Genomic DNA, 13174 nt, shown 5'->3' with positions numbered 1-13174 from the left:
ATTGCTAAAAAGAAGGTAATTCAGGAACTGGCCCCAAAGAGATGCTTTTGGGGGCACAGAGACGTCACATATTTAAGTGCCCAGCTCATAGCAGGCATGACAGTGCATCTTCCAATTATACCAAATGCCTACTTGGTTTTTGTTCTTTTTGATGGGAATGGAGAAAGACAATGCTAAAGTGACTCAATGCTGGGCAAAAGCCCTCTAGGCTAGTCTTTACTAGAAATGATCACAAACTTCGGTGACAGAAGTGGCGTTTGTACTCTAAATGCCTAGCAGAAAACAGGCACTCACATGACAGCTAATACACAAAACAGAGAGGGAGTGGGTTTGATGTATTCTGTGAAAAATTTTTCCTGACTTTTACAACAAAGCCAGAGATAAAATTTTAGGTTCCTCTGTAATTTAATAGTAACAGCCACAGTTCATGAATTACATTCAGTAAGGTATTTCTTAAACCCCTGTTGCAAAGATCTCGTTTCCTATGCAAAAACCATCATCATAAACAAAATTTAAACATGTAAATGCATGGATGGAGGGGAGGAAAAAAATCCCTTCTAATCATTTTCAAGTGAAAATGATAAGCTATAATAATGAAAGCAAAAAAAAAAGCCGGAATTCCTACTTCAAGCAACAATGAGCAGACAATGGATCAACACTTTCTTCTTTTTTTTACTCAACTAAATGCATATTTTAAAGAAAGCAAAATCTGTACAGGCACACTTTAATTTACACACAGATGTACTGAGGCAGGATAAAATGAAGCAAAGCGCTAGATAGCCCATTCTAGCAAATTACATACTCATACCCTCCTGCGAACTCTGGCTCAGCACGACCCAGAAGATGTGCAATGAAGTCTGTCTCACAGCAAACATGAATGTGCCGCTCATGTGGACAGCACCGCAAGCCTTCATAAAGTGCAGCACAGTAGCCCTTCTCTTTGCTGCAATCAAGTTCACCAATAAGGATATTATAGGCTCGCAGGACTTTATTTTTGCAATCAGTACAAAACCTGTTGAAAAGAAAAATTTCAAAATGAAGAACTGGCTGTGTAATTATTTCATGAGGTATTTAACAGTGTGCTAGACAATGACATTCCCCTCCCATACAGAGCATTAAAAAAGCCTCCACACACTGAAGTCATACACACACAAGGTAAATACACATTTAGGGACTACACAGCTATAGCTAGTTCTCCACTTATAAATGATTTTTAAACTAGAGAAACACATGGGCCTAAAAGAATGAAGCAGAAAAATACCTGTTAGTTCATAAAATACATGCCCAGAAGATATTAGTTGCCAAGGACTATGTATCTTCACTTCACAAGATATCTGTGCAAGTCAGAAATAAAACAACAGAGGCTACCAACCAATGACTCTAGGATCCCTCTCCTTTCAGTCTCTGAAAACAGTATCTTCAACCAGTAAACCTTGATTCAAATGTTTACATTTTAATAAATACATCACTAGCTAAGTATTAATATGTAGGGTGGGGAGGGCAAGAAGAATGGGAAAGTGGTACATGTATTTTTAGTTTACTGGTAATTTCCTAAATGTCAAATTCTTTCCTCCAGCCACACAAAAAAGTATGTTTCTCAACACACACATAAATAATATATACAACATATATGTAGAAATGTGGTTTCAACTTAAGTGTACCTAATGTGGTAAAAGTGTAGAAGAGCATGTGAAGCAGGATGACAACATTTTCTTCTAGAAACCAAACATCATTCAATCAGAAAAGAAAAAATAGAGTCTGGTCTTTCCAGTTTTCAATTCCTAAAATAAGGAAGAATTCGGTCAGGTGAAAAAGCCAGGCTCACAATATTAGTAATTGGCTCTCTGAGAAGATCAGCTGTGATGGAATGAGGAAATTTTGCTCTCTGTGATTTAAATTCATCTATCCAGGTGAGCTCATCTACTCCCATAGCGACTCCCATCAACATGTCAACTCCACAGCTCCGCTCAAGGCTCTGTCCTTGCCTGAAGGCCAGACCCATGCTGAAAAATGCGGGACAACACAGATGTCCAAAACCAAGGGCAACATGGTTCCCTTCCTATGTTCTCTTCCATAGGTGTTAAGAAATCACCATTTACAGTTACCCAGGATGGACCCTCAGGTTTAGTTAATTCCAACTCCTGCTTTTAGGGGTGGAGCCAATTGGTATCAATTCTTTCTTACACTGAGGAAGGTTACTTCTTTTCAACTCCCTCTGCCCTGTTTTAAATTGCCTAGTCAATTTAAAAAAAAAAAAGCTTCCTAATACATTTTTCCCTGCTTCCACTCTTACTAGCTCTAATGCATCTCTCATACCAAAATAATTTTTTAAAACATCTCATTACCTCACTCTCAGCTTAAAAACCTCCCCACCATCTACGAATAAAGTTCAAACTCGTCAAGGCCTCTGGTGCTTTCTTCTCTTACCCAACCTACTATTTCCAGACTTTTTCCCAAGACTCACCTCTCCCTTCATGGTCTCTCTACGCTACCCTGCCCCCATACACACAATATATATACAAATGGACTACTTTTGTTTTTCTTTAATTGAAGTATAGCTGATGTATAATGTTGTGTTAGTTTCTGGTGTATGCCACAGGGATTCAGATACACACACAGAAGGTCTTTTCCATAGTCTTTTCCATAATGGTTTATTACAGAATACTGAAAATAGTTCCTGTGCTATATATACAGTAGGATCTTGCTGTTTATCGATTTTATACAAAGCAATGTGTGTACCTGCTAACCCCAAACTCCTAATTTATCCCTGCCCTATTTTCTTCCCCTGCCCCTATTTTCTTCCCCCTCTGGTAACCGTAAGTTTGTTTTCTATGTCTGTGAGTCCGTTTCTGTTTTGTAAGTAAGTTGATTTGTATCATATTTTAGATTCCACATATAAGTGATATCATATGGAATTTGCCTTTGTGATTTACTTCACTTAATATGATAATCTCTTGGGTTTCCCAGGTGGCTCTGTGGTGAAGAATCCACCTGCTAATGCAGGAGACGCAAGAGATGCAGGTTTGCACCAGGTCGGGAAGATCCCATGGAGGAGGAAAATGGTAACCCACTTCAGTATTTTTGCCTAGAAAATTCCATGGACAGAGGAGCCTGGCAGGCTACAGTTCACGGAGCCACAGTCAGACACAACTGAGCAACCAAGCACGCAGCATGCTAACCCCTAGGCCCGTCCATGCTGCTGCAAGCGGCATCATCTCGGCCTCCTTTCTGGCTGAGCAGTACTCCACAGCGCGTATGCACGGGCACACACACCATCTTCTTAATCCATGCATCTGTCAATGAACATTTAGGTCGCTTCCATGTACAATGGACTACTTTGTACATAACTGATGCGTCCCTACTACAAAGTCTTTTTTCCTTCTGTTTCCTCCCCACTCCCCTCCACATTCATCTCCATTTGCCTGAATCATACCCATCCTTAAAAAAGCCTCTTGCAATTTCCATAACTAAAATTTAACCTTCCTATATTCCTATTATCTCTGACTTACACTTATCGTTATAGCATTTACCCTTACAATGTCATGTAATCATTTTGTTATGCACATCTTTTTGACCCAATAGCAGATAACTCTGTTTCTTGAAATGAGTATTTGTTAAAACAGAAGCTCTAAGCCCTTTGTAAACAAAAGCAATCACGTTGGCAAGTAAAAAATCACTGTTTCACTAAAAAAGAGACAGAGAAATAGACAAAAATTAACTCAAAATGTGTTAAAGACCTAAATATTAAGACCTGAAACTGTAAAACTATTAGAGAACATGTGACAGTGGAATAGGTGATGACTTCTTGCATATGGAATCAAAAGCACAAGGAACAAAAGAGAAAACAGACAAATGAGACTACATCAAACCTAAAAACTTCTGTGCAGTAAAGGAAACAATAGCGTGAAGGACAACCTATGGAACAGAGAAAGCATTTACAAACCATACACTGGATAAGGGGTTAATGTACAGAATAAGGAACTCTCATAATTCCATAACAGACAAAAAAAAAAGTATGATTAAAAAATGGACAAAGGACATGAACAGACACTTCAAAGAAGATAGACTAGTAAGTACATGACAAAATGCTCAATATCACTAATCATCAGGGAGATGCTAATCAAAACCACACAAAATCACCTCAAGCCCACTGTATGGCCACTGTCAAAAATTAGAAAAGAAAGACTTCCCTGGTGGCTCAGCAGCTAAGACTGCACCCCCAATGCAGGGAGCCCAGGGTCAATCCCTGCCCTGGGAACTGGATTTCACAGGCCACAACTAAGAGTTCACAGGCGCCACCTAAAGAGCCCTAATGCCGCAATGAAGACTGAAGATCCCAAGTGCATCCACTAAGACCCAGCACAACCAAATATATTTTTATATATATATATATATTTTTTTTTTAATTAGAAAATAGCAAGTGTTGGCAAGGATCTGGAGAAATTGGAACCCTTCCTTGCACACTGTTGACAAGATTATAAAATGGCTGCCAGCATGGCAAATAGTATAGCATTTCCTTAAAAAATTAAGAATACAATTACCATATAATCCAGCAATCCCAATTCTGGAAACACATACAAAAGTATTAAAAAGGGAATCTCAAAGAGCTTTTGGCACACATCCATGTTCACTACAGCGTTATTCACAAAAGCCAAGATGTGGGAACAACCTAAATGTCCCTTGATAGAGGGACACAGTGTATACATACAATGGGACATTATTCATCCTTAAAAAGAGATAATTCTGTCATATGTTAAAACATGGGTAAACCCTGAGGACATTATGCTAAGTGAAATAAGCTAAACACAAAAGACAAATATGGCATGATTCCACCTATATGAGTTACATGAAGTAACTGAACTCAAACAGAAAACAGAACGGTGGCTGGCAGGAGGTGCAGGGAGGGGGAAATGAGCTTTTATTCAATGGGTGGGTTTAGCTTCAGTCATGCAAGATGAAAAAGTTCTAGAGATCCAGTGCACAACAGCTAGTAAACAGTTAACAGCACCGTACTATACACTTAAAAACTGTTAAGAGGGTAAACACATGTTATGTATTTTTTAATCACAAGTTTTAAAAAGTCTTCCCCTTGGTGGGAGAAATGGTCTTAGACACAGAAATAAAATTACTTCCACATTTTGACGCTATAAATGGTAAGTCTACATTTTTTTAGTAAATAAATGGTTAAATATCATATAGTACCAATAATAAAACTTGAAATATTTTCCCCATATCTTACTGCTTTAAATCGTCAGTTTAATATGTTTGACTGTACATGATCGTTAAGTAACATAAACATAAGCAAACAGTCATTTAAAATTTTATACGGAAGCTGTAAGAATGAAAGTGATTTTTCCTGTTTTCAAAAGTAACCTTGCACACAAATTAAAAAAAAAAAAGTTTCTTAAGACAGAGGTTTCAGAGTTTCTAACACCTAATTTCTAATAATGCACTATTATAACACTTAACTGGCTAAAAAGTGTTATAAAATCTTTATTATACACTGCTCAGAAAAATCTATTAAATAAAATAGATGTGCCAAGAACATCCACTATTCAGACCTTTAAAAATCATTTTCAACTGACTGTACCTCAAAAACTCAAAACTGTACCTAAAATAAGAACTCGATACACAGGAATAACAAGGACTTGCAAATCTGGCAGACACATATTCCCTGGTGTGCTTACCACGTGCCAGATACTGTTCTAAGTCTTATTATGTATCATCAATCCTAACAAGTTTAGTCTTATAAGTTCTATAGGACTACTACTATTATTTTGTCTTAAAAAAGAAAAACACGGAAGCACAGAAAAGTAATCTGTACAAAGCTATAATCAGTAGGACCTAGATTCACTGCAATCTTCCTTAACTGCTTCTAATCATACTTCTTCCCCTGCATCCTTAAAAATATTTATAAAACGGACTCCACCTTTCCTATAAAATACTGCCCCCCAAACACAGGAAATATCTACAACCAATACAGGAAATTCCAAAATGTTAGCTCTAATAACTAGTAATTTATCACCCAAAAAAGCTCTTTTGGGCCAATTCATACTGAATATAAGGATCAATTCATATTGAAAAAGAAAGGTATCTATGACGGACCTATACACTCATATGTTTTACGTTTACTTCCCAAACTCCAAATAACTGACATTCTCTATTCTTTTGGGTACAATCAACCAAAAAGGCAAAAAACAAGCTTGTAATTGAAAAAAGAAAAATAGTTAATAAACTTAGTATGCAGATTAAGTCATTAGCTCATTGCCATAAGAACACAACCTTGATAATGCCAGTTTTTATAATTTATGTATGTTTTCTAGAAGCGTCCCCAAAGTAATTGTGTATATCTGTCCCAAAGTCAAAGAACACATAACCACAAACCCAACATGTGACAAATTTTTATTGGAAGAGTGCAACTCCCCCCAAGAACACCACCTCTAGATGACTCCTTTACCAGTTTCCTTTCTACTGCACTCTCCCTCCCTACGAATTCGCAAATGTTAATGACACTTGGAAAATTCTTTGTAAAGTAGTATTCTAAAAAGAAAAATCTGAAGTTACTCCTATAATACATGAAGCACATGATTTCCAACTCCATTTTTAGCTCTTGACAAAGAAAAAATAATTGAAAATATTACTAAGTAAAAGCTGCTATTTTAATTTTAGTTTTGAAAATGACACCATGAAACACTTCCATCAAAAACAAGGAATACAAGAATTTCCACAGTGATTAAGTACACTTTACTCGATGCACAGCTACTCTGTGTTCCTTGAAAGGCTGGCCTGGAACCAACAGGTAAAACACAAGAAGGCCAACATCACGCCATAAAGGAACTTCCTGCCCTGCCACTAAGCTCCGCCTGGCGTCAGGTATTAACCAGAAGGCTAGAGTACCATTACAGGAAGAAGGTGACCGACCCCTAAAGCATCTTCCCACTACATCATCATGACCTTTGGACTTACCTGTGTTTTCGCAGATAGGTTTCTAGTGTTTCTAAAAGACAACTAGAGTCAATTAAAACTACTTCATCCCTGCATTCTTGGGACATGAGTTCCCATACGTCCATCCAACAACCTCTGCAGAAAGAAACAAATCTTAGTGAGGTGGAAGAATATATAATGGAAAAACATTTTAAAAAGCGGAGTAAAGGAGTGCTTGATTTTACCTGGCTGTTCCCTGGAAAGGTCCATAATGGAAAATGATCCTACACTTGCTGTCCTTCCTGTGGTCTTCACTACTCCTCTTATCTGTACTTAACTTCTCTGAACTGACACTGCTACTGCTCCCTTCACTGTAGTACAGCACAGTACAAAGCTTAGTGACACTGAGATCATCTGAAGGAAGAATCTCTACAGTCTAAATTAAGATCATGAACTCTTTAATACATTAAGATATATTAGTAGGGTAAGTTTGCAAATTTGTATATAATTACATATTTACTTTAACCATATTAAAATGTTATTTATGCAGGAGCTCATATCTTTACACAAAAACGTGTGCTCAACTATTACGTTTACTTGATAATAATTTAACATTTACATTTATCAAGATAGCAACTGTTTAATATAGTAAGCATTTTAGGAGCATATCTACTTGGAATGTTAAAATCAAAAGGGCTGAAAAAATTATAAAATATTTTCACTTCTATACACGGATCAACTTTTCACAAATTGAAAATGCTAATTAGTGTTGATCTACTTAATGTGATTTTATAGCTAGCCCACGGCAACAAAATTCTTATCTACCTTCACATTTATAAGCAGCTGGGAAAGTCACAGATTAATCTAATTATAGTAAATAAAATTTTACATTTTTGAAAATAAAGATAGTATACTAAGATGAACACTTTACACAGCCTAAATTAGTAGTACTACACAAATAATTTTTTAAAAACTTACTAAAAACTTCCCAGACTCTCCCTCCCCCACAGGTTTCAATGTGGCGCTGGTCACGCATTTTGCTTTGTTGCAGATGTGCATTCCAAGAGAAATGTGTTTCTATTTTCCATTCAATGATAGTCTTCTTGATTTTTCATGATTCTGAACAACTGGCTCCTGCCTGTTCTTCTGCAGGTCTCACTAGTCCTAGAAATTCATTACCTGGGATGCTTGAGATGGAAACACTTCTGAATCTTTACTTGACCTACTTTCTACAGCTAAATAGGTATTTCTCAACCCCCTGCCCACCACATAAGATCAGACATACAATTCAGCTCCCTAGTCCCATCTCACAAGGGCTCAAGAAAGGGTGAACTGTCCTTGTTTTTGAAGCAAACACCTCAACTCCTGCTCTGCCTTGCATGTTACATCCTTCTACTCTCATCTTCCAAGTTTCGAATTTTCTAATTATGCTTCAGTGATCCACATAACTCTCAAATTCTCAGTATTGATGAAAAGGGCTGGGGAATGACTATTATACCATCTGAATGTGAAACCATTATTCTAAAACGACTTGAAAATTCTATAACTCAAATCAAGATGTTATCGGTAATCTCTCCAAACCAAATGTCTTTATACCACTTCTTCCTGTCAAGATCAAGCTTTCTGAAAAAGGAAGTCTTTTCACTTCTTTGTTCTACTTCCATACTTTCCACTGACAGCTTAGTCCATTAAAACCCTGCAATGCATGCATTTTTCTACACATTCTGATCTGGATTCTGAGCCATTCAACCACAGATCTGCTCATCAAGATCACCAATTATCTTGGTGTTGCTATATCCAATGGACTCTGAGGTCCTTGATAACTCAGCAACCTTCACCACGGCTGTCCAAGTCCCTGCCCCCAAAACACTTTTCCCGTGGTTTCCTCCTGCCTCCGGCCACTCTCTCAAGTTTCTTTAGACTTATTCTTTCCTACCATTAAACTGAAGTCCTCAGCATTCCTTTCTGTTACCCTTCTTTTCCTGTAGGTGATCTTATACGGCTGACCACTGAACAACACGAGGCTGAATTGCGCAGGTCAACTTACACATGGATTTCTTTCAATAGTTAAGTACCACAGCACTGCACAGTCTGCAGTTACTGAGTATGAGGACATGAAGGAACCATGTATAATACATGAAGTTGCCGACTAGAAGTTACACTCAAATTTTCCACTGTGTGGAGGGTCTGTGCTCCTAATCCCTGTGCTGTTCAAGAGTCGGCGGTACATCACTCATCAGCTACAGGCCCACAACCCGGGCCTAGACCTTTCTTTCAGACCACACACTTACTCCCAGACAATAACTGGGGTTTGCTTGTATGAATATGAGAATACTCTAAGAAAGACTGAACTGGACTGTTACTATTGGTTAGGCTAAAACTTAATTAACTGTATTATACCTTCCCCTGAAGAAAATGAAAGGGGGGAACAACAGTGGAAAAATACAAAAAGTCATAGTAGCACAGAATGGCGGTGACCATCCAAAGTGGAGGAGGAGAAGTCTTGGCTAAGCACACTGTACTCTCTGACCAGCTATCCACGTGGCATGGGGAATAACTGAAACTACCTTAGGAGGTGTTGCTTAAGATCAACTAACTCCACTCACACTGATCGCATAATTCGGCAAACAACCTTCCAAAACATTTGGCTTCCTATGTGGTGGGGCTAGAGCTGACGTTGGATGTGAAGTCTGCAGAGGTATGCAGATACAGCTATATGTCAATTTAATGAAAGTAGATAATCAATGAAGCAGTCAAGGAGAACAAGAGAGCAGTGGAATCCAGAGCAAAAGTGGAAGGACTGGTCTTTGTAGGAAGGTAGCAATGAGCACAGATGTTTACGATGTGGGGTAGCTCTTGCTTTTCAGCTCCTCAGTGACAAACATTCATAATCAAGAAACAGAAGGCAGCCTTTGTATTGTATCAGACTACTCTGTGGTTTTAGTCAACGGGTTATTCAGATAAAGGTTACTGTCCAATGAAAATCAGACTAAATTCTGTACTCAGAGAGTCAGGAATTCTTTAAAGATACTGGTAAATCAGGTATGTGAAATAATTATCCTTAGATAACCATTTGGGGTTGTACAGAGCTTTACTGCGCTTAGAGTTCTCACATTTAGAAATCATATGTGATTCTTATGTAAATCTTGATTCTAACAAATCAGTGTAAGAAGACACTTTCAGAGAGAGTCGGTGAAACGTGAATATGAACTGGGTATTAGATTATTGTAGTTAAGTTTTTGTTAGGTGTTATAATGGCACTGTCATGAAAGAGAATGTCACTGTATTTAGAGATGAATGCAGTAGTAAAATAACATGATGTCTGGAACTTGCTTTAAAATACTTCAGCCAAGGAAAAGGCGAACAAATGAAATAAACTTGGCAAATCCTGATAACAACTGGGTCTGGGTAAAGGTATTTGGGGGTAACAGAGTCCTTGTATAGTCTCTCTACTTTTCTATGTGTTTGACAGTCTTCATGATGAAAGTTTAAAAAAAATTTTTTGTTCCTGAGTATGGAGGGAAAAAGAGATTATTAACATACCACCACCTGGTCATCCAGATCTTTTTACCAGAGAGGAAAATGTCAACAATACTAATGAGATGTTCAAAAAACTAACTTCTAAAATTAATTCAGGAGCACAGTTTTATATCATCCCATTCTCCCCAAAAGTTACTTCTTAGAAACTCCCTTCAAATTCTATGATTTCTCCTTACCACCCACCCCCAACCCCAAGCACTTTTGAAAGGGAAACTTGACACTGAGCTGGGAGAAGGGGGCAGCCTTGGGCACTATAGCACCTAACCAAGAAGAAAACTGCAAATTAGTTACATAAATTCACATTGCTTTAACTAACTCAAGGTTTTTTTGGTAAATCCTTGATAAATTATTAGGGAGACCTAAAGACAAGAAAGACAAGAAAAATAATTTATATAACTATTACATAGATTAAAGAATGATACCACTACTTTGAAAAAATTAATATTGGCTACATAAATTTACACAAGGATCTCAACCTCCCTTCTCTGAAACATATAGTACAAGGGAAAATAAATTTTAGAAGTCAGACTTACACTGAGACCCTATACAGACCCAATGCAAAAAGAACTAGAAGACATATTTATTTTGACCAATTATATGGTGTTCTATTTTACAGTGTAAACAATTAATGAAATAAAACTAGCATTGTTTCTTCTCTTTTTACCAAATAGGATCAACATTTATAATCTTAACACTAACAAAGTATCTTGATAATCAATTCTACTTACCCCAAAGGTTTTGGTTTGTGCGTGTCTAAGGAGTGCAACTGACATCTCTTGTTCTTTTTACTTTTTGGAATAGCATCTATCATGTCATTTAGTTTGGACCTAATAAATAAATAATAAAAAATAAATAAACCATTAAAGGTCTGATTAACATTAATTTTTCTTTAGAATTTTCAAAATCTTTACGCCCTTTAATGAGAAGTATATTTAAAGTATTACAGACATATCACTTTGAAAAATTCTCTTCAAATGAACTCTAACCCAAGAGTCTATACAATTTTATTCCTATTCCATTCTCAGACTATCAGAATGTTGAAAGAGGCCTGCTCTATTCAACATACTCTTTCCCTTAGTCTGCATCCATCTCATTCATCCCTGCATCTCCATTGTATCTAGCAGTGTGCCTGGCACTCCAGTATTTTATGACTTATTGCTACCTGACACTCAGCCACACTCCCTTATCCAAACAATAGATATCTAAACTGACAATATCCTTGACAATTCCCTGGCAGTCCAGTGGTTAGGACTCTGAGCTCTCACTACTAACAGCCCAGGTTCAATCCCTGCTCAGGGATCTAAAATCCCACAAGCTGTGTAGTATGGCCAAAAAAAAAAGAGGAGGCAGAGGTTAATTAAAAATAAAATAAACAGGGGATTCCCTGGTAGCTCAATGGTAAAGAATCTGAGTGCCAGTGCAGGAGACAGGGGCTCAATCCCTGTTCTGCCAGGCTCCCACATGCCACGGAGCCCCTCAGCCCATGAGCACAACTATCAAGCCCGTGCTCTAGAGCTCGGAGCAGCAACTGCAGAAGCCCACAAGCCCCAGAGCCCGTGCTCGTAAGAGACACCCCTGCAACGAGGAGCCCGAGCACCACAACTAGAGAAGAGCCCCACTCTCTGCAACCAGAGCAAAGCTCGAGTAGTAACGAAGACCCAGCACAGCCAAAATAAAAATAACTGTTAAAAGTCCTAGCTCATACAGCTAGTAAGTTTCTAAAAATAAACAAATTATCCTTGACGAAGAGCCTTCAACAGAAATTTTATGCAAATATAGAAATACATAATGCTAAACATCCAAACCCTGAATCCAACCAATAAGCAAAGCTTGTCAACTCTTAAATATATCCAGAATTAGATCACTTCTCATCACTGCCACTGTTATGACCCTTGTCCCACTCACCTCTCTAGCTTAGTCAATTCCAACAGTTGGCCTCCCAAATGGTCTCCTTGCCATCTACCCTCTGCCTTTACATTCTACGTTTCACTTAGCAGCTGGAGTCATCTTTTCAAGACAAAAATCATATTGTTCTATCTCTATTCAGAAATCCTTCAAAGCTTCTTTTCTCAGGCGGAATAAAAATCCATAATCTCTACCACCACCTTCAAACAGCTTCACTTTTCCTATTCACACCACTTACCCTTTGGTGATCACATTTCACCTCATAGGTGGGTGTGTGTGTGGGTGGGTGGGTGTGTGTGTGGGTGGGTGGGTGGGGGTGGGGGTGTGGGTGTGGGTGGGTGCGTGGGTGTGGGTGTGTGTGGGGGTGTGTGTGGGTGGGTGGGTGTGTATGTGTATCTGTGTGTGTGTGTGCATATGCTGATGACACAAATTTATATCCCTAGCCCAGAACTCTCTGAACTCTACTTGCACTCCCAACTGCTACCTCAAATTAACATGCCCAAAAGTCAGCTCTGCGAAATTGCTCCTCCTAGGACTTCCAAGGTGGTCTAGTGATTAAGAATCTGCCTTTCAGTGCAGGGGACTCAGGTTCCATCCCTGGTTGGGGAACTAAAATCCCACACGCCTCGGGGCAACTTAGCCCAGGCACTGCAACTACTGGATCCAGCCATCTCTCATTATCTCTGTGGCCACTACACTGGCCACTATTCTTTCTTGCATGGACTACTGAACAGCTTGTTTCTCTGCCTTCCACTTACTCGTAACGCAGAGGTAAAAGGAAGCGTAACTCCAAGGTAGACCACAT

At 38.4% G+C, this 13174-nt stretch overlaps 1 protein-coding gene across 7 annotated transcripts in view; it reads right to left on the bottom strand.

The window, feature by feature from the left end:
- Positions 1-13174, bottom strand: part of GGNBP2 (gametogenetin binding protein 2) — a 32792-nt gene that overhangs the window by 7575 nt on the left and 12043 nt on the right. For 4 of the 7 annotated variants that reach the window (XM_052657661.1, XM_052657664.1, XM_052657668.1 and 1 more), the window contains exons 5-8: positions 11193-11291; positions 7170-7295; positions 6967-7080; positions 803-1012 (exon numbers count right to left, since the gene is read on the bottom strand). In XM_052657661.1, the coding sequence (XP_052513621.1) occupies positions 803-1012; positions 6967-7080; positions 7170-7295; positions 11193-11291 (549 nt within the window). The remainder of the gene's footprint in view (positions 1-802; positions 1013-6966; positions 7081-7169; positions 7296-11192; positions 11292-13174) is intronic. The other 3 variants (XM_052657663.1, XM_052657665.1, XM_052657667.1) reach the window with 3 other exon arrangements.

Source organism: Budorcas taxicolor, chromosome 19 (genome assembly GCF_023091745.1).
Source record: "Budorcas taxicolor isolate Tak-1 chromosome 19, Takin1.1, whole genome shotgun sequence".
Classification (NCBI taxonomy): Eukaryota; Metazoa; Chordata; class Mammalia; order Artiodactyla; family Bovidae; genus Budorcas; species Budorcas taxicolor.
This window is presented reverse-complemented; position numbering and strand designations above follow the sequence as displayed.